This window comes from Canis lupus, chromosome 1 (assembly GCF_048164855.1).
Source record: "Canis lupus baileyi chromosome 1, mCanLup2.hap1, whole genome shotgun sequence".
In the NCBI taxonomy this organism is placed as follows: Eukaryota; Metazoa; Chordata; class Mammalia; order Carnivora; family Canidae; genus Canis; species Canis lupus.
In genome coordinates, this window is record NC_132838.1 from 108,362,023 (window position 1) to 108,382,018 (window position 19,996).

The 19,996-nt window shown below is 54.7% G+C and overlaps 2 protein-coding genes across 6 annotated transcripts; one reads left to right on the forward strand and one right to left on the reverse strand.

Moving 5' to 3' along the window:
• Positions 1-729: 729 nt before the first annotated feature.
• Positions 730-9,680, forward strand: KDELR1 (KDEL endoplasmic reticulum protein retention receptor 1). The gene is made up of 5 exons (XM_072772906.1): positions 730-1,045; positions 1,719-1,819; positions 2,526-2,684; positions 7,301-7,553; positions 8,907-9,680. Exons 1-5 carry the CDS (start codon positions 955-957, stop codon positions 8,939-8,941), a joined length of 639 nt encoding a protein of 212 aa, XP_072629007.1. The 5' UTR covers positions 730-954; the 3' UTR covers positions 8,942-9,680.
• A 2,566-nt stretch (positions 9,681-12,246) lies between these two features.
• SYNGR4 (synaptogyrin 4) lies at positions 12,247-19,930 on the reverse strand. Of its 5 annotated transcripts, none has more exons than XM_072772873.1 (5): positions 19,778-19,930; positions 18,652-18,846; positions 14,217-14,454; positions 12,851-12,990; positions 12,247-12,539 (listed from the first exon to the last, which is right to left on the reverse strand). In XM_072772873.1, the coding sequence occupies exons 2-5, from the start codon at positions 18,742-18,744 to the stop codon at positions 12,306-12,308; spliced, it is 705 nt and encodes a 234-aa protein (XP_072628974.1). In that variant the 5' UTR covers positions 18,745-18,846; positions 19,778-19,930; the 3' UTR covers positions 12,247-12,305. The 5 variants fall into 5 exon arrangements, with proteins under 5 accessions (XP_072628974.1, XP_072628987.1, XP_072628994.1 ...); XM_072772886.1 differs by having other exon boundaries at positions 18,652-18,843; positions 19,778-19,898; XM_072772893.1 differs by having other exon boundaries at positions 19,832-19,851.
• Between the last annotated feature and the right edge of the window lie 66 nt (positions 19,931-19,996).

The window sequence follows — 19,996 nt, forward strand, 5'->3', positions numbered from 1 at the left end:
CATGCTAGAGAGGCTGAGCCCAGGCTTCTCTAAAGTGCTGGGGTGGAGTGGAGTGCAGGACACCTGGGCCCCTGAGAGCAGAGCCCAGGAGAGTGTGTATGTGCCTGTGAGGGGACAGGGCTATGGGTTGCTGACTCCAGGGTCTGGGAGACCTGGGGTGAAGGCTCACATACCTAAAAAGAAGAGGCTGGGGACTTGAATCTGTGGGTCCCAGAGGAAAGAAGGGATTGTGGTTCCTGGGCCAGAATGCTGGAGACACAAGTGGTTTGAGGTCTCAAGGAAGGGGGCCCACACTCTTGGGTCTGAGGGGGTAAGGGGGCTGAGGTTCCAGCCTCCTGGGTCCTAGGGGATGAAGATGCTGAGGGTCCAGACTCCCTGGTCTCAGGGAGGGGCTGGGGGCTGCTTTCTTGTCTTTTGGGTGGATTGGAGCTGGAGGCCCCTGAAAGGCCAGCATCTAGGTCCCTGTCTAGGATTTTTAAAGCTCACAGACCAGCTACCTGAATCCCTGACAGTGGCAGAGGCTGGGAGCCGCAGTTGTCACCCTTGCAGAGAAACCTACTGCCTGGAGGAGCAGGCGCCTGCTCTGGGACTTTCAGATCCCATCGACCCCGCAAATTCCTAGCAGGCAGCCTTGGGGCTGGCAGCCTTTAGCGCCGATTCTGCAAGCCGGGAGGTGCGGGATAGGGGGCGCCGGAGAGCCGGAACCCCGCCCTCGGGGCGGAGCCTCCCTCCGGGCTCCTCCCCCTCCCGCCCTCCTCCCTCTTCCCAGCTCCTGCTCGGCCACCAGCTCCGGCCTCGGCTCCCCCTCCCAGAGCCCCCTCCCCGGAGTGGAGCCCACCCGAGGGCCCCTCTCCCGCCCCCCAGCCCAGCCACCCGGCCAGAACATCAGCCCCGGGGGGCAAACCAGCCCAGCCTGCCTCCCACCAGCCCAGCCCTGCCAGACCCCCCCAAAGCATGAATCTCTTCCGATTCCTGGGAGACCTCTCCCACCTCCTAGCCATCATCTTGCTACTGCTCAAAATCTGGAAGTCCCGCTCTTGTGCCGGTGAGACGCCCATGGGGCGGGAGAAGGGGGGAGAGTGCGGAGGACATCCCACGACTCGGGGAAGGGTTTGGAGGCACGAGGGGGACGGGTCTCCCCGCCCATCCCCCCCACTGCTTACAGGGGATCCCCCTTCCAGGTCCGGGGTCACCGGGGGGTCAGTTCCCTTCCGCAGACTCGGGGTATATACAGTTTGGTGGGGGGTGGCTCCAGGCACCCAGTTCAGCTCCCCTTGGCCCTTCGCGGGTGGCCCCGGGATTTCGGGGCTGGGAGCCGGGAGCCGTGGCAGGCAGGGAGGTGGCTGGGAGTTGGTGACGTGGACCGTGGCGGCCGGGACGGGAGCGGGAGAGCGGCGACCGGTTCCAGGGGGCCGAGGTCAAGTGGGGTCCTTCGGAGCCCCCACCTTGCGTCCGGACTGTGGGAGGACCCTGAGGGGCCCGGGAGTGGCCGTGAGGCCTAGCCTGGGACAGAGCCTCGGGCTGGAGTAGCTTCGGGGCCGGGCTGCCCCCTGGCTGTGGGCCGTGGGAAAGGGCCCTGCTCCGGCGGGGAGGGCTGGGGAGGCCTCCAGGGACAGCTGCGCTCCGGCCGACTCTGGGCCGGTCCCAGGCGCAGGGCCGCGGTTGGTTCCTCAGGCAGCCCACTCCCAGCCTACCCCCACTCTCTCTTTGGACCACAGGGATTTCAGGGAAGAGCCAGGTCCTGTTTGCTGTGGTGTTCACTGCCCGGTACCTGGACCTCTTCACCAACTACATCTCACTGTACAATACGTGCATGAAGGTAAAGGCTCTACCCCCCTGCTGGCCCCTCCTGAAGGGGGAGCCAAGTGAGGGTCCTAGGGAGGAGGGAGTATGGATCCCAAATTTTTGGACTGGAGGGAGGAAGGGGCTGGGGTTCCAAACTCCTGGGTCTGAAGGAAGAGGGGATGGGGGTCAGGACTCCAAGGTGTGAGGGAGGAGGGGACTGGGGGTGAAGACTCCGGGATCTGAGGGAGTAGGGGACTGGGAGTGAGGACCTCAGGGTCTGAGGGAGGAGGGGACTGGGAGTGAGGACCTCAGGGTCTGAGGGAGGAGGGGCTGAGAGTGAAGACTCCAGGGTCTGAGGGAGGAGGGGCTGGAGGTGAGGACTCCAAGGTCTGAGGGAGGAGGGGGCTGGGGGCCTGGACTCCTGGGTCTGAGGGAGGAGGGGGCTGAAGGTGAGGACTCAAGGTCTGAGGGAGGAGGAGGCTGAGAGTGGGGACTCCAGGGTCTGAGGGAGGAGGGGCTGGGGGTAGGACTCCAGGGTCTGAGGGAGGAGGGGGCTGGGGGCCTGGATTCCTGGGCCTGAGGGAGGAGGCGCTGGGGGTGAGGACTCCAGGGGCTGGGGGAGGAGGGGCTGGAGGTGAGGACTCCTGGGTCTGAGGGAGGAGGGGGCCAGAGTTCCAAACTCCTAGGTTCGAATCTTGGGTGCTCAGCTGAAGTGCCCTCCTCATCATCCCCATTGACAGGTGGTCTACATTGCCTGTTCCTTCACCACAGTCTGGATGATTTACAGCAAGTTCAAAGCCACTTATGATGGGAACCATGACACATTCCGAGTGGAGTTCCTCGTTGTTCCCACGGCCATCCTGGCATTCCTGGTCAACCATGACTTTACCCCTCTAGAGGTAGGCTATGTGGCACGGTCCCTGTAGTGGTGGATGGCAGGACAGCTATCGACAGTGGACCCTCTCAAAGGCTTCCTTGTGCAGGGTTTGCTCAGACTTCCTTATTTTATTTTATTATTATTTTTAAAGATTTTATTTATTTGATGGAGGGAGAGGGAGCATGAGCAAGGGGAGGGGCAGAGCAAGAGGCTGACTCCGTGCTGAGGAGGGAGCTTGTTGGCGAGGCTCCATCCCAGGACCCTGGGATCGTGACCTGAGCCAAAGGCAGACAGTTAACCAAGTGAGCTACACAGGCGCCGCCAGACTTCCTTATTTTAGGATACATGAGTTCAGCACACAGGCTTGGGAGGTGGAATGATATTAATGCACTAACAGCAGCACTCACTGCATTCCAGGTGCTGCTCTAAGCATTTTGTGTACATTAACTCACTACTGTGTACAGCAGCCCCATTTTACAGATGAGGGAACTGAGGCTTAGGAAGTCTAAGTGACTTGTCCAAGGTCACTGGCTTCATGAGTAGCTCAGGAATTGGGAACGGGGGCTCTGGGCTCAGGCTACTCGGATTTGAATCCCATATCTGCTATTTTCTATTAGCCTGACCTTGGGCATGTGATTGACCTCTCTGTGCCTTGGTTTCCCTATCTGTAAAGTTCCGATCAGGTCTTGGGCATGCGACTTGACCTCTCTATGCCTTGGTTTCCCTATCTGTAAAGTTCCGATCAGGTCATTGTGAGGATTTACTGATCATGTGGCATGATCTCCTGGTTAAACATATAGATCGTGGAACCACAGAGTGGGGTGACTCAAAGCCAGCTTCTACTACTTAGCAGCTGTAACACTTTGGGCAAGTCTATAATTTTTCTGTAGATTCTTCTTGTCTGTAAAATGGGGCTAATCAGTTCCTACTTCATAAGGTTCTAAAGAGAGGTTCATATTGGTAAAGCACAGTGTCTGGCACTAGGTAGCAAGTACTGTGTCATGACTAAAGTTTAATACCATGCTGAAACTTCTAAAAATCATGGTTTTTTTTTCTATGGCATTTTAGTAGCACCTGTACAAACTCCTGGTTTTTTTTTTTTTTTATTTAGGATAGTCACACAGAGAGAGAGAGACAGAGAGAGAGAGAGAGAGGCAGAGACACAGGCAGAGGGAGAAGCAGGCTCTATGCACCGGGAGCCCGACATGGGATTCGATCCCGGGTCTCCAGGATTGCGCCCTGGGCCAAAGGCAGGTGCCAAACCGCTGTGCCACCCAGGGATCCCAACTCCTGGGGTTTTTGAATTTTGAGATGGCCTGTGCTAAGTTTGTGATCTTCTGCAGGAATCAGAAAATCAGAGCAGCCTTCTCTCCCCTGAGCCTCCTCCGGCCTTGTCGGAGTGGCCAGATGTGCTGTTTTCAACAGAGGCCACAATTTAGGAGTTATCCTGAAAGATATTGTTTGACAAATTTGGCCACATATTCAAAATATCTTTCTTTTTTTAAGTTAATTTTTTTTAGTAAGTTCCACATCTAGGGGCGCCTGGATAGCTCAGTGGTTGAGCATCTGCCTTTGGCTCGGGGCATGATCCTGGGGTCCTGGGATCGAGTCCTGCATCAGGTTCCTCACAGGCATCCTGCTTCTCTCTCTGTCTGTGTCTCTTCCTCTCTCTCTGTGTGTCTCATGAGTAAATAAATCTTAAAAAAAACAAAAAACAAAAAACAAACCCAACAACTCCACATCTAAGTGAAGTTCTAACTTACAACCTCGAGATCAAGAGTTGCCTGTTCCTTGGACTGAGTCAGCCAGGCTCCCCTCAAAATATATTTCTTTTTTTTTTTTTCAAAATATATTTCTAAAAACCACTATGTAGGCCAGACAAATTTGATTGAGGGCACCTTTAGCCCAGGGTTGGGAGTGGGAGGCTGCTGTGCTATGGCAGGAACCCTGGCTTGGGTGTAGCCCTGGCCTTTGCAAACATACCATCCTCATCACTTTTCCGGTGTACTTACCCATTTTGCAGATGTGGAAACAGAGGCTCAGGGAAAGCACTGGGGCTTGTTCTAGATGGAGGTGGCCAGACTGGAACCTACGACACTTGACTCTAGCTTTTGCAGTTCCTTCATTCAGAGGGAGGAGGTCACTTGTGCAAAGTATTGGCACCCGCTGTGTGTCCAGCTCTGTGCTGGCTATTCTAGATACGTCGTCCTTTCTGACCCCTTGGGCACCCAGGACACAGACATCCTTATCCCCATTTCTTGGAGCTGAGATGAGGCTCAGAGAGGAGAGCTCACAGGATTGGAACCCAGGTCCACCTGCTTGCAAAGCCCAGGCTATTAATTGGTGCATGCTAAAAAAAAAAAATTATTAGTGAATCCTAGAAGAAAACTACTCTTTAAGAATTCAGACATATAGATAAAATAAACGTGATGAAAATGTGACCTTCCATTTCCTCTTACGTCCTAATTCTCTTCCTCAAGAGTGACCCCGGGAGTCACAGGTGGGTGTGCATCAATTTAATGAAGGCATTTTTTGAGAGCCTCAATAAACCTGACTTGCTAAGAGCTGTGCTATGGGAGTGATTATGGGAGCAAGCGCTGGAGTCCAGTGCCTGAGTAGGAATATGCTTCTCCCCATAGTGTAGCTGTGCGACCTCAGGCCTCAGTCTTCTTATTTGTATAATGGGGATAACAATAGGATTCACTTTCTAGGTTTAAGACATAAGCCAGTTAACTACCCATAAGGTGGTAGAGCCATGCCTTGGATATGGTAAAGGCTACGTAAGCGTGAGTTGTGAATGCACGCTGATGTTCCCTGCTTTTCTCTCACAAACCAAAACAACTGAGGAGGAGCTCCAACTGCCACCTGGTCTTATTCTCTGAGGGGAGGTTTCAGTGGGTCTACAGACCGGAAGTCACCCCAGGTGGGACTTTCAGGTTGCTGAGGACTGAGAGGATGCTGGTGGATGTCTAGTCTTTCCTTCCCCCTCCTACGATGCCCTGTCCTGCTCACAAGTGATGACTGTCACTGTTTCCTAAATGGTGGCCAGCAACAGACAAGCACATGGGGAGCTTCACTCACTCGTTCATTCAGGCATTGAATATGTGCCTGGCCCTGTGGCCATGGAGTGGACAAGATATAGGATCCTGGACCTCATGGAGCTTGCTCTTATTCTGGCAAGAGCTGCTGGGAAGAATAGAGGGGGTGATGTGACAGTCTTAGGGGTAGGACTGGTCAGGGGAGGCCTCTCTCAGAGGTGATGGATGAATGAGGCTGCAAGGAAGTAGAAGAGGCCAAATGTGACATTCTGGGGGAAGAGCTGAGGGAACAGCAAGTGCAAAAGCCCTGGGGCAGGAAAGAGTGTAGTGTATTGAAGGACCAGATAGAAGACTGCATCCTGGAGAGCAAAGTAGCGAGTAAGAGATTAGGCTGGAACGGCCAAAGTTAAGAATTTGGATCTTACTCTGGTTGTGATAAGAAGCAGTGACCGGGAGTGATAGAGCCTGATTTATGTCTCTAAAGATTTCACATTGAATGTCACCCCTCTAAGGGTGGGAAAATCAGCCCCATTTTAGAAATAAGGAAGTGGAGGCTCGGAGAACCTGGGTCTTTTGCCCAAGGTCTCATAGAAGGAAAATCTCAGAGCTGAGATTCCAGCCTGGTCTGCCTTTGGAGGCATGGCTACAAAATGCTCATGAGCACTGTCTCCAAACCCTTGGTTTGAATCGCAGCTGTGTTGCTTCCTAGCCATGTGGTCTCGGACAGATCTCTGAACCTCAGTTTCTTTTTTTTTTTTTTTTTTTAAATTTTTTTTATTTATTTACTTATGATAGTCACAGAGAGAGAGAGAGGGGCAGAGACACAGGCAGAGGGAGAAGCAGGCTCCATGCACCGGGAGCCTGATATGGGATTCGATCCCGGGTCTCCAGGATCGCGCCCTGGGCCAAAGGCAGGCGCCAAACCGCTGCGCCACCCAGGGATCCCCTGAACCTCAGTTTCTTGATCCGTAGAATGGGGATGCCCATGACAGGATCTCCCTCATGGGGTTGATGGTGAGGATTAAATGGGAGGGTACAGGGATGCTCGAGTGGCTCAGCGGTTGAGCATATACCTTTGGCTCATGTCATGATCCTGGGATCCCGGATTGAGTCTTCCATTGGGCTCCCTGCAGGGAGCCTGCTTCTCCCTCTGCCTGTGTCTCTGCCTCTCTCTCTCCGTGTCTCTCATGAATAAATAAATAAAATCTTTTAAAAAATAAAGAAAGAAACAATATTATCTATAAAAACTTAAAAAAAAGGGGATCCCTGGGTGGCGCAGCGGTTTGGCGCCTGCCTTCGGCCCAGGGCGCAATCCTGGAGACCCGGGATCGAGTCCCACATCGGGCTCCCAGTGCATGGAGCCTGCTTCTCCCTCTGCCTGTGTCTCTGCCTCTCTCTCTCTCTGTGACTATCATAAAAAAAAAAAAAAAAAAAAATAGGTGGGAGGGTACATGTGACACGGGCAGGGTGGTGTCTGGCATTCAGTGGGTGCCGGGTCAGCATCGCTGTTCCCGTTCTCTCCACCATCCCCCACCTTCTCTCCTGCCCTGTCCCCTCGTCTCACCCTACTGTCTGCCCCTGCTTCTTGCCCTCCACACAGATCCTCTGGACCTTCTCCATCTACCTGGAGTCGGTAGCCATCCTGCCACAGCTGTTCATGGTGAGCAAGACGGGCGAGGCAGAGACCATCACCAGCCACTACCTGTTTGCTCTGGGCGTCTACCGCACGCTTTATCTCTTCAACTGGATCTGGCGCTACCACTTCGAGGGCTTCTTCGACCTCATTGCCATTGTAGCAGGCCTAGTCCAGACTGTCCTCTACTGCGATTTCTTCTACCTCTACATCACCAAAGGTAGGCAGCATGGAGGGCCGGCTGCAGGGGATCCTGCTCCTTCTCCGGCTCCTGCCCTCCCTGGGGCCAAGCTCCGTCTCCCTAGCCCTGGATCACTCAATGGCGGGAAGGCTTCCTCTCCTACCTTCTGGGGTCCCAGGCTCACTGCCCTCCTGGGATTTCAGATGTCCAGCTCCTGCCTACCTAAGAACCAAGGCGTTGTTCTCCTAGGCCCTGCATCCCTGAGGAAAGACCGGCGAGGCACAGGGGGCTGTCTCAGAGCTGGCAACCCCTGGGCATTTGAGACAGGACAAAGAGCAGGAGTGGCCTCTGACTTTCCCTCTCTCAGATTCTGTCCTAGGCCCTCCCGCTCTGAGGTTCCAGATCCCATAAAAAGCAATTCCTATCTCCCCGACCCCAGCAGCACTCAGAGAAGGAAGGGCCTCCTCTCTGCTGCTTTTTCTCTGTCCTCCCCTCAGAGACTCAGGCCTATCAAGTTTCATTGATTCAACCAACTAACCAACCAATGTGTTCAGTACTTTCTGTGTCCCTGGCCAGACTCTAGGGCTGCAGCAGAAGGAAAAGGTGGCCCTCCCGTCCCCTGTGTTCTAGTAGGGGGTGATGGTGAATGAAAAAGGAGAGAGAGATGGTTGCAAACAGCAGGAAGAGCTCAGAGAAACCACGGATGTGTCAGCGAACAATCAGGGAGGGTGAGGGGGCTGCTTTACATGGGGGATGCTCTGAGGAGGTGGTGGGAAGCAGGGAGCTGAGATATGAGGAGTCAGTCAGTGTGAAGGAAAGAAGGGAGGACGCCTGGGTGGCTCAGTGGTTGACTGTCTGCCTTTGGCTCAGGTCATAAGCCCAGGGTCCTGGGATCGAGTCCTGCATCAGGCTCTGCACAAGGAGCCTGCTTGTCCCTCTGCCTGTGTCTCTGCCTATCTCTCTCTCTGTCTCTCATGAATAAATACATAACATCTTTAAAAAAAGAAAAGAAAAGAAAGAAAAAAAGAAGAGGTAGTAAGAGCAGAGTGTGGAGTCAGCCTGTGGCCCCTCTGGATTGAGGCTGGGAGGGTGGGAGGGGTGGTGGCACCTGGCCAGCCCTACCGGGCCCTTGGACCCTATCCTTCTGAGACCTGGAACCCAAATGTCTTTTGAGGGTGGTTGGGAAAGCTGGCACTAGAAAAAATGCAATGCCTCTTCCCTGTTTGCCTAGCTCACCCCTGGGCAATTCAGGCCTGTCCTCCCAGCTTATGATCCAGGGTCCTGCGGCTGACCCTCCAGGATGCCCCGCCAGCCCAGCGTCCAAGTGGGTGTGGGAGGCCATCCCTGCTGCAGGGCCCCTTGGTAATGTCCACTCCCTCTGTCTCCTTGCAGTCCTGAAGGGGAAGAAGCTGAGTTTGCCGGCGTAGCCCTGGGCTTGGCCATCCCTCTCCTCGGCAGCCCGAGAGACGCAGAGGAAGGCAGCGAAAGACGAAGAGCCTTCCCTTCCCGTCCAGGGGTGACTTTTTAAAGAACCAACCTCTCCGCACTCCCCAGCCCCCCTCCTGCCAGGTTTCAGGGGGGTGGTGGAGGACCCAAGTCTTGGGGAGCTCAGGACCTGGGGTGTTTGTAGTTTTTTGCCTTTTAGAAAAGAAAAAAAAATCTTTCCACTATTTAGTTTTTGATTCTGATGACTCCTTTCTCTTCTACTCTCTGGCCCCCAATTTTTATAAACTGTTTTTGAGTGTCCCATGGGGCAGGGTCGCATATCTTTGCCCTCCTCCAAGCCGCTCGGCTCCCTCCCAGATCCTACCCTCCAGCCTCGCCAGTTGCCAAACACTAAATATGCAGACACTCACCTGTCTGACCTCCCACCATGGCCATGAACACAGCCTCCCCCACAAAACCCCCCTCAAAGTTCAGGATTGGGGAGAGGGAGGAGGGGAGGAACAGTCTCCCTGATTTTTCAATATAATTTTTTTCCAGAGTTTGGGTTTTTTGGGCTTATCCTTATTTTTTGACAATTTAGGGGGGACGAGGGGCCGGGCATGGCAAGGGGGTTGGCCTGAGGGTCACCATTTGGCTCAACAGCCACGTTTTTGTACAGAATTGATGGTTGATTCTTTGTTCTCTTGAAATAAACCGAGGAAAATGATGCCTCTTTTGCTACTCCTTGCCCTCTCTCTGGTGTTTGTGGGGTCCCTCCTCACCCTTCCCTCGGCTTCTGCTTTATCCCATTGACCGACCTGCCAGCAACCGAGTCCTGGGAGGAGCAGGAAGGTGAGAAACTGGGTTCCCTAGGACTCAGAGTGCCACCCTCCTCATGGCTGTGCTGGGGAAGAGGTTTCAGGAAAAAAAAAAAAAAAAGTCTTGAAGATTCTCTTTATCTTGGCACAGAACTTCCCTGGCTGTTCTCCCGAATCCCAGGGTGGCAGAGGACTTTCAAGAGCATGTTTTAGAGGTCACCAATGGGCAGCCCCCGTCCTACCCTCATTTGGCATTTTGCTGAGCCATCCTGTTTTCATAAATAAATAAATAAATAAATAAATGGAATCTGTTGCCAGCCTTTAAAAATCAGATTTTCACATTGAAATCTGGATTTCTGGCTTCTCTTGGGAAAAAAAAAATCTGTCAATCTGACAATGTGGGTCCTCGCTTCCGGGTGGCAACAGATGGCTGGAGCTGAATGGATGGGGTGTGAGCCTTCCATCACAATCCCCAGGACTTGGCTGAGGGGTTGCTACCATTCATTATCCGGCTGGTGCTGTGGTTTTGTTTTTGTTTCATGCAGTTAAAAACACAATATTTTCCACATCTCCCTCTGGACTGGCTTCACACCTGGCTGGTTTCCTTCACTTGTCTTACCTGCCTGGACTTTGTCAGCCTTTGGAGTTTTGCCCCCTGGTATAGGCAGACTCGCTAGATGCCCCCCAAAGACCTTCTCGAACCACGTTCGGTTCTGTAGGATGGCTCTGGAAGCTTTAGGAGGCAGGTAGCTGGTGTTTGCCTAGCATGAGTACCAGCCAGCGTGTGTGTTATGTGGATGAGTTCTCTGGACCCTTACAGCACCCCCAAAGGGGGGGTACTTTGTGGAGGAGGAAACCAATGCGTAGGGGCAAGTGAGTGGCAGAGCTGGCGTTTGTACCTGGGCTTCCTGATGCTGCAGCTTATGTGTTTCGCCACCGCTGTGTGGACCTTCCACTTACGGGAATTTACCCAGAAGCCTGATAGGGAAAACGCAGAAACAGGGCTGCTTGGGTTGATTCGTGATGGGGTGGTGGCACCTCTCTGTATGCAGTCTGAAAACCATCAATCTAAATCTGGTCCGAGTCTTTAGTTTTCCAGCCAAGACAGCTTGGCCCAGAGAAATTAAGTGCCACATCCCAGCTTATCCAGCTAGACAGAGTGAGGATAAGTGCTTGGGATCTTCCTGTTTCAAATATCAGAGCACTGCCCACTCCACTGCCCTGCTGCTATTTCCCTAGATGCCCACAGGGACCACATCCTATTTATTTTTGTACCTTTAGTCCCGAGCATGGGGCCTGCCACCCAGGAAACCTCAAAAAAAAAGGTTGGGGGGGACCATAGAATCCACATGTGACCCCCCCACACACAACTAGTATCCCTTTGTCCAGTTTGTAAATGAATGCTCTGCAGGCCACAGGGGCCCTCCTGTGGGTGTGTTTTGTTTGGCCTGCATAACATTAACATTTTTTCTTGCTCTACCCGTTGCCAAAGAACTCCACATAAAAAGAAAGCGGTTTCTGATTGTTCTGGAAAAGCCAGAAGGCTCTAGAGCTCGGCTGCCCAATACTGTAGGCATTAGCTCCACGCTTGAAATGTGGTGGGTCTTAAGCTGTGGTGTCTGTGCATTTCAGAAATTTCATAGGAAAGAATGTAAGAGAGACCTCAATTTTTATATTGATGACATGTTGAAATAAACTAAATGATCATATTTTGGATATATTGGGTTAAATAAAATATGTGAAAATTAATTTCAATTGTTTCATCCTACTTTCCTTAATGTGGCTGCTAGAAGGTTTCATATTCTGGCCCTCACTGCCCCCTGGCTTGCCTTACATTTTAATTGCACAGCGCTGCCCTAAGGCACTTGAGGCCCGTGGTGCTGAATGGTGGGTGCTGAGTGAAGGCTGCCACTCCCAGACACCCCCTGTCCCCACTACTCCCTTAAAGAGTGCTTCACTCACTGGGGTCCCCTGTCGGCCTGGGCACGAGTCCCCACTTGCCTTCTGCATTCTAGAATAAAATCCTTTCTTCTTTCCCCAAGGCAGCCTCATAAATATTTTCAGACAGGGGTCTCCCCTGTTCTCATTTACGGACTCACCATCCCCTGTTCCTTGGTTTTGAGTTGGGTCCCTTGTCACTGGGGTGAGTGGAAGGGCTGCTCCAAGTGTTTATTGGCCCTGCTTCCTCCCTAGTACTCTCTCCACGGGCAGAAGCATTTTCTCTTTCTCTGAACACGAGCTTACTTGACTGCATTGGAGTGCCTCGTGCCTCCTTCCTACTGCCCGTGTGAGGATTGAAGGGGCCACAAGGAATGTCCCCTTCCTGTCACTGGGGTGTGCTACCATCACAGTGGTACCCAGATGGAGAGTCCAAGAGGTGGTGTGGAAAGGTGGCCCACTGCAGAGACTCTGAGGCGACCTCAGGATCTCTCCCCACCCCTGGCCACTCCAAAGACCAAAGAGGAACAGACATGAGAAGGACAGAGGGCTGTTTTCAGAAACCTTTCTGGAGGGAGGATTATCTCTTTACTGATGTAGAGGAGGATGTTCAGTTGTCAGGCATCATAGCGAGGCGGGGGGCCTTCGGAGTGGTCAGATAGGGGGACGAAGCAGAACCGGCATAACTCAGGTTGTTGGGGCCAGTGGTGGGTGTGTTCACAGGGCTGGTGGCAGAGGGCGGGGAGAGGGTGGTCAGCACCACGCCACCCTCATCCAGGGAGCGCTTGTAAGGGACTGGAGTATCATTCCGGAGGTCCTGGAGGGCCAGGTAGGCCTGGAAAATCTGTGGGCAGGAAAGGGCATGCCAAAGGCTAGCTTGGGTTAGGGGAGAGAGGGACTGGGGCTGGGGACTGGTCCAGGAGGGGGACAACAGGGTACGGTTGTGCTCCCTGCTCGCTGGACAAGGGTGCACAGCATGATGCCTAAGGCTGGGCTGCATCTGCTCACCCTAAGGGGAGCCTTCTTTCCAATTTGCCCCATCCCAGAAGGAGCTAGCAGAGGCCCTGGGCAGAGCCATCCCTCACTCCCGGAGGAGCTGAGAGCGGGAATGTTCTAGCCCCCCAACCCCACCCTGCAGAGGGGACCTATCCTCACCCAGGTGAAGATGGAGAAGAAAGCGAAGGTGATGGCGGCCTTGGCACTGCTGCTTCCCAGGAGGAACCCTTTGGGTGGTGAATGCTGCCACTGGTTGGCCAGGAAGCAGAAGCCCACGAACCAGATGCCTATCCACAGGACTGGGGGTTGCAGGAGAGAAGAGGGACAGGGGTAGCCTGGCTCAGGAAGGGTGAGGCTGGAGGCTGGCCAAGGGGTCTCTCCCTCCATGCCCTCCATAAAGTACACTGCTGGAGTGCAGGTGGGCTGATCACTACGGGAGCCACTGGCCACACGTAGCCATCTGCATCTCAGTTAATTAAAATAGGATTTAAAAATGCAGGTTGCACTGGCCACCCTTCAAGTGCTTGGTGGCCATGTGTGGCCAGTGGCTCCCATAATTGGGGAATGTGGCTATGGAACATTTCTGTCTTCACAGAAAGTTCTTTCGGATGGCCCTGGAGTCAACAGCCTTTGAGGGCCCTCCCAGCCCTGGAACGCTGGGGTTGGCCTGGTGCAGAGGGTGAGGAGGAGGTGGGGATAGTTAACATCAGACTGCGAGGAGGGACCCCAGGTCCTGGGGCAAAGGAACTCAGTTATTTGGTGCTTACTGTGTGCCAGTCTCTATCTAGAGTACTGGGCAGTGGTTAGGAGGCAAGACTTTGTTCTGAAGCCTGGGATTGCCAATCAGCAGCTGTGTGCCCAATTACATAATCTCGTCAAGCCTGTTTCCTCCTCTGCAAAATGGGGAGAGGAGCAGGACTTCCCTCCTCAGGTGGGTCTGGGGAATCAATGAAACCAGGCACGTGGAGCCCCTGGCTCTGGGCCTGACATGTGGGAAGTGCCCAGAGAAGGTCAACGTTACTCCAGGCCTCCTTTCTCTCATTTCGTGCTCAGAAAAAGTCCTGCATTGTGGGGGTTTTCATCCCAGCTTCTACTGAAGCTCAGAGAGGGGAAGAGAGCCGCTTGAGCCCACGGGGCGACCAGGCGCCCGAGTTGAGATTTCAAACTCCCGTCGGCCTGGCTCTGTGCTGGAACCCCACCTCCCACCACCGGGTGGCTTTTCAAGAAATGTTCTGTGAAGAAGGGAGGTGAATGTGAGGAAAAAGCAGGGCAGAAGGGAGGCTTCTAGAATTAGCCTGGGGGTCAGAAGAGGTGACCCTTACACTGAGTCTAAAGGATGAGTAATAATTCCCTGGGGGGAAACAGCAGGTGCAGAAGAGCTTCCAGAAGGGAGGGGTGAGGCTTCAGGTCACGTGTGGAGGACGGTGGGCCAGCTGGGTGGCGAAGGGAGGTGTCCCAGGGGCCTCCAGGGGCTAAAGGGGCAGCTCTGGGTGGGTCATCCCCGGGGTGGGGAGTTGGTGCTCACCAGCCAGGATGAAGTCCAGGAGCTGGAAGGCCGTCTTGAAGCGGGTGCTGCCGATGCGGCTCTCGTGGGCATCCAGGGCGAGGAAGGTCAGGCAGCTGAAGAAAGCCAGGAGGCCGGCTCCTACGGTGAAGCTGCAGGCCACATTGTTGCCATTGAGGACGCAGTGGAGCTTTGAGGACTCGGTCTTGTTCTGGTAGCCATCGGTCAACAGGGAGGAGAAGACGATGAGGGAGAAGACCTGTGGGTGCAGGAGGGAGGAATCCAATCCCAGTGGGCCAGAGCAGAGCTGTGTCCACAGAACCTGCACAACCCCCTGGGTCCCTATCTGGGAACAGTGGGCCCTGTCCCTCACCCTGTCACGTCCTTAGGGCTTCTAAGCTTATCCCTCCTAAAGCTCCTCACCTCCTCTCTCCATCCTGGTTCAGGTCTCATCCTCTCCCCACCACTGGATCCTCCTCCCTGGCCTCCCTGCCTCCAGTCTCCACCCCTCTGCCTATCTCCCACAAGCCTCCACAGAGGTCCTTCCACACCCTGCCCTCCTGCACTTTTCCATCTTCGTCTCTCTCTCTCCACTCCCCGCCTCCCTCCCCCACCTCACCCATGCTCCCCTTCTGCCACCCCAAACAAGTACCTGCCACCAAACCCAGGTGCCCATACAAAATACTTAGCAGTGCCTGGGGCGTGTGAGGAGGTCCAGAAGCATTTGTCACCCCTGTGATGATCTCTGCCTGCCAGGCCTTTCCCTGGGCCTGCCATTTCTTCCTCTTCCCTCCCCACTCCCCTTGTTCCTCTCAACTTGTTAAAATAAATTTGTGAAGCATTTCAAACACACACAAGTACAGTCAGAGATGTAGCATTCAGTACCTAACGAACATTACCATTTTTCATTTTTTCCCCTCTTCCCCCCCCACCCCCCCTTTTACCCCAGGACTTTTTAAAAAAGCAAATACAACATCCCTGATACACTAGCTTCTCACCTGTGCCTGCTGCAGACAGCACACTGTAGTGTCACAGTCTGTGTCTCCACTTGTCTTCTACCGCATTTATTTATGAAATGCCATGCAGGCACTTCACACCTGAACCATCCTTGCAGCCACCCTAAGAGGGGGGTTACTACTAACAGCCCCATTTCTTTAGAAAATGGAACCAAGGCCCAGGGAGGCTGAGGAGTTGCCCAAAACCAATGGGCTGGTAGGTGCCGGAGCCTGGATTTGAACAGAAGCTGCCTAGCTCCTGAGCCCACTTTAGGGCCCTGTTATACTGCCACAAGCTGAACCAGACGCCTGGAGGGCAGGGGTTCCTAGCGGTGCCACTCAGTGAAAATGTTAAGCTCCATGCTTTGCCCCAGACAATCACCATGCAGTGGTGCAAGGTCCATGCCAGATACAGAAGGGACTAGTGTGTATGAGGTGGGCAGTGGGAGTTGCCCCAGGGAGGCTTTCTGGATGAGGTGATGGCTGTATGGCGTAGTGCAGGACGATAAGGTTGTCTGGAGGGCAAATAGGGAGCCACAGCAGAGCTGTGAGTAGGGGAAGACAGGGGCAGATCTGAGGCCTTGGGTAGAGACAGACTGGAGGGGGTGAGTCTGGAGGTCGGAAGGCCAGGGAGGAGGCTGCAGCCTGGGGTCTGGGAGAGAGTCGAGGTTTGAGCCAGAACCATAGCTCTGGGGCTGGATTCAGGAGGAAATAAGGTGAGGCCTGAATTGCATGTTAAAGAATGAGGAGTTTGTCGGGCAGATAGGGGAGGGAGGGCATTCCAGGGGGGTGTAAACTGTGTTTGCAAAAGCCAGATGCTGCAGAAGGGGGCTCCTTCGGGGACTGGAGAGAAATCTCACCCGAGGGATGGAGTGTGAGATGAGGCTGGAAAAGTAGGTGGGAGCCAGAGCCTCAGAGGCCTTGGACACCAGATGGAGAGGCCTGGATTTGGGAGCCATGGAAAGTGAAATTTCTTACTTGGATTTAACTTCAGGCACGGAAGGGTTCTGAGCAGAGGGTGGCCGGGGTTAGACTTGGCCCTGGAGTCAGACACAATATCCAGGGTCGCGATGGTTCGGAGGGGGTAAGACCAGAGGCCAATAGACCAGAGAGGGGATTGGTGGGAAGGCCTGGGCAGAAATGTGGAGACTTGAGCTGAGGTCAGAGCTCTGGGGAGTCCAGTGATATTTAGGACGTAAAATTGGACTTGGTGATTGATTGGATGTGGCAGTATTGGGGACGGGAGTGGGGGAGTAGGTGAGAGGAAGGAATTCACTAGAATTTGAACTCCGCCTGGATAGGGACCGCTTTTCTCTTTTCCCACCACCAGCTTGGACCTCAGCCAATGTGTGTTGCTCTTGCCCTGCCCTTCAGATGAGGATGGAGGAGGCTCTGCCCCTAAACTCCTAAACTCCTCAGCTTCTGTCCATCCCCCTCCCTCCTTCCCCTTAATTGCCTTCTCTCAATAAAAATCATAACATAACAATGACAAGGAGTCCCTCTTTTGTCTGGCACTTTAACATTCTCCAAGGCTGTCCACATCCATCCCCTGTTTTGGAGCTAGGAGTCCACATAAGGGGAGCATTTTGCTCTGCTGCTTGGGGACGGAGCCAGGTCGAGGACTGGAAGGCCCATCCATCATTTGAGCCTGTATCCATTTTACCTGCCTACCTCCCTCGCACCAGCCCCACGTGGTAGATGTTACTGATTCATTTCTGTTTCACAGGTGATAAATCGAAGCCATTATGGTGGAGTGGAAAGAGCCAGACGTGTCTGACTCTGCCAGCTGTGTGGCCATGGGCAAATCATTCACCTCTTGGAACCTCAGTTTCCCAGTCTGTCTCTGTGCTGTGAAGAGGGGGTGGGGCCAAGGCCTGATGGTAGTTCTCATGATTGGCCCAGAGAGGGGATGCATCCTCTCAAGGTCAGCGAAGGAGGTGGGGACTGGGATCCACTTCTCCTGACTTCCGGGCCTGTGGGCTGTCCGTCCACCGACCCTGAAAACCTTGGGCTGCTGGCCTGAACCCTGGGCACTGGAAACTCAGGGAGGGGGCTCAGCTGGGCTGGAGGGACCCGAGCCCTCTGAAGCCAGAGTCCAACCTCCTTCCACGCCCTCCTTGGCCCATCCCCAGGGAAGGAGCAAAGATTCATCAGTTAAGACACCAGCTGGCAGGCGGCAGTGAAAGGACAAGAGCACCAGCTGCCCAGAGACTCCCTACTGAGGAGCCAGGCCAGGGGGGAAGGAGGAGAGGGCAGGGAGGGAGGGAGGATGGAGGCGGCGGGCAGAGTCCGTGACCAAAACGTCTGGCACGGTCCGTGGCCCTTCCCTCCCCCTTCCCCACGCCACTCCACGCCAGCTGGGCCTCCTCCCCCCCCCACCACCCGCTTTTCCTTCCAGAGCCTTGGAGGTGTGAGAATCCTTTGACTTGCCCGCCAGCTGGGTGACGTCCTTGGGCAAGTCACTCAACCTCTGTGAACCTCAGCTTCCCCGTGGGTCAAACAGAGGTAGCCATGTTCATGTCATAGGGTTGTGGTGAGGAGCAGAAGGGCTAACTGCCCGTGAGGGACTCAGAACCTGGATGTGGAATTCCTAATTCCCCCCTTCCCCTGGGGGAGAACACAAGTGCCCGTCACCCTCGGTCCCCCAAATTGAAAGCGTGATTAATACCTTCCAGGTTCACGCTTATCAGTTTAGGGGCATTAACTGGTTTCACTTTCAGAACGGTCTTTCCTACAAGCAGGGCCTCTTATACGCAAGGCTATAGAGGTTCAGAGAAATCAAGTCACTTCCTCAAGGTCATGCAGACATAGGGTGACTGGGTACGTTATCCAACAAAATGTGGCATTTTTGAGAAGGAAAGGTGGCAATCCCGCTGATTCAATTAGGCCCAGGCAAGGCAAAGCGGGGAGTGTGCCACCCTATGTGGGCAGCATGGGGCTGAGCCAGGATTCTAAGCCAGGCCCTTTGGATCCTTCTCCATCCACAGGTTCCAGAAGGGGTTGGAAGGAGAGGCTCTGGCTTAGGACCCTGGATCTGATTCATCTACTCCCATGACCCCAGTCAAGTCTCATCATCTCCCTGGCCCTCAGTTTCCAGCTCTGTCAAAGGAGAGCAGTGGAGGTGGCACAGCATAAAGCCCAGACTTTGGGCAGCCCGGGTGGCTCAGTAGTTTAGCACCGCCTTCAGCCCAGGGCATGATCCTGGAGACCTGGGATCGAGTCCCACGTCAGGCTCCCTGCATGGAGCCTGCTTCTCCCTGGGCCTGTGTCTTTGCCTCTCTCTCTCTCTCTCTCTCTCTCTCTCTCTCTCTCGATCTGTGTGTCTTTCATAAATAAATAAAATCTTAAAAAAAAAAAAAAAGCCCAGACTTCCCCCTGACTCCCTCCACACTGTGTCTGAGAGGGGAGAACTGCTATTTCCTGTCACCCATGGGGCAGTCAGCCCCACAGGAGGGCCTCACCCCTGCAAAGATCCGGGTGATTGTCTTTGGTCTCTTCAGAAACTGCACAGCTTCACTATCAGCCAGGTCCTGGAGGCTTTCAGGGATGTGCATGGCGGCTGCTTCTGGGTCCCTGGGGGGCGGGAGGGGGGATGCTGGGTGCTGCCTGCTGGGTGCCGCCGTCCAGAGGCTCCAGGCCCGCCCTGGGCTCGGCTGCTGCAAGAAAAGAGGGATGGTGGGAGGTCAGAGTCAGAGGCGTGGGGTGAAGGAGCTGCCAGGGGTCCCAGGAAGAGGGGCACGGGGTAGAGGGTACTGGAGGGTCCCAGGAATGAGGTTGTGTGGGGTCTACCAGGGTTATGAGGAGTTGGGGCTTGGAGATGAAGGGGCTGCTGGGGGTCCCAGAGGTGGGGGTGCAGGGCGAGAGGGTGGGTGAGGGTCCCATGAATGGGGTGAAGGGGAAGGGAGCTTCTGAGAATTCCAGAGATGGGGACATGATGTGAAGGGGCTGCTGGGGCTCCCAGGGGTCAGGAACGCAGGCTGAGGAGGCTGTCGGCTGAGGGGGCTGCCCGGGTACCCGGAGGTGGAGGTGCAGGGCGAGAGGATCCCAGACCGGGGAGAAGGCGTGGGGAGAAGGCTGGGAGACTGGGGTCACATCCTTGACCCGGGAGCTGGGAGGTCATTCTGAGGACTATGTGCTCTGGGTGGGAAGTCTAGAGAAGGATCTTCCAGGGACAAGGGGGTGCCAGAATGTAGACCAGAACCCCTGGAAGGTCTGAGCCAGAGGAATCCCTTCCAAGGTGCTGACAGCCCCCATAATGGAGAACCCAGGGGTTTCAGGGTGTATTTTTAGGCTGGCCTCGTGGTTTGGGGTTATTTTCTTAGGATAAGGGCCTCCCCTTAGTATTCAAGTCCATCTTCCTAAGAGTGCATTTCCTGAAGCTGGGGGGTCTGGACCTCAGATATACGGGGTACACGGTCTCAGAACTGAGCTCTCCCCTCAGAATTAGGAGGTCAGGCCCCAGGCACCAGGCTACCTTCTTTGAATCGGAGTCTTCCCTTTAAGGACCTGGGATGGGGGTGGTGGGGCTTGGGGGTGATGCTCTCTGACAAAGGGCCACCCCTACTCTGGAGGCCCAGTCTGCGTCACCTGGAGGCCGGCTCTTCCTTCCGCCCACCCTCCCCTCCTGGTCTCTGGCGCCACCTCAGCCTCCTTTTGGTTCCGCTTTTTCCCGCCTTTTCGCTCCTCCACAGCTGATTGGCTGCGTCCAAGTCCCGCCCCCGCCCTTTCCCCGCCTACTCGGGAGCTGACACGAGCGGGGGCGTGGCCTCAGCGGACGTTGGGCCGCCCGCCGTTGGCTGGCTGCGC

Bases quoted from the DNA above. Each gene is read 5' to 3' on its own strand.
- KDELR1 (XM_072772906.1), top strand. From the start codon at position 955: ATGAATCTCTTCCGATTCCTGGGAGACCTCTCCCACCTCCTAGCCATC. The intron at 1,046-1,718 runs GTGAGACGCCCA...TTTGGACCACAG, and splicing joins GAAGTCCCGCTCTTGTGCCG to GGATTTCAGGGAAGAGCCAG. The intron at 2,685-7,300 runs GTAGGCTATGTG...CCCTCCACACAG, and splicing joins ATGACTTTACCCCTCTAGAG to ATCCTCTGGACCTTCTCCAT.
- SYNGR4 (XM_072772873.1), bottom strand. From the start codon at position 18,744: ATGCACATCCCTGAAAGCCTCCAGGACCTGGCTGATAGTGAAGCTGTG. The intron at 12,991-14,216 runs GTGAGCACCAAC...TGCAACCCCCAG, and splicing joins CCTGGACTTCATCCTGGCTG to TCCTGTGGATAGGCATCTGG. The intron at 12,540-12,850 runs GTGAGGATAGGT...TCCTGCCCACAG, and splicing joins TCTTCTCCATCTTCACCTGG to ATTTTCCAGGCCTACCTGGC.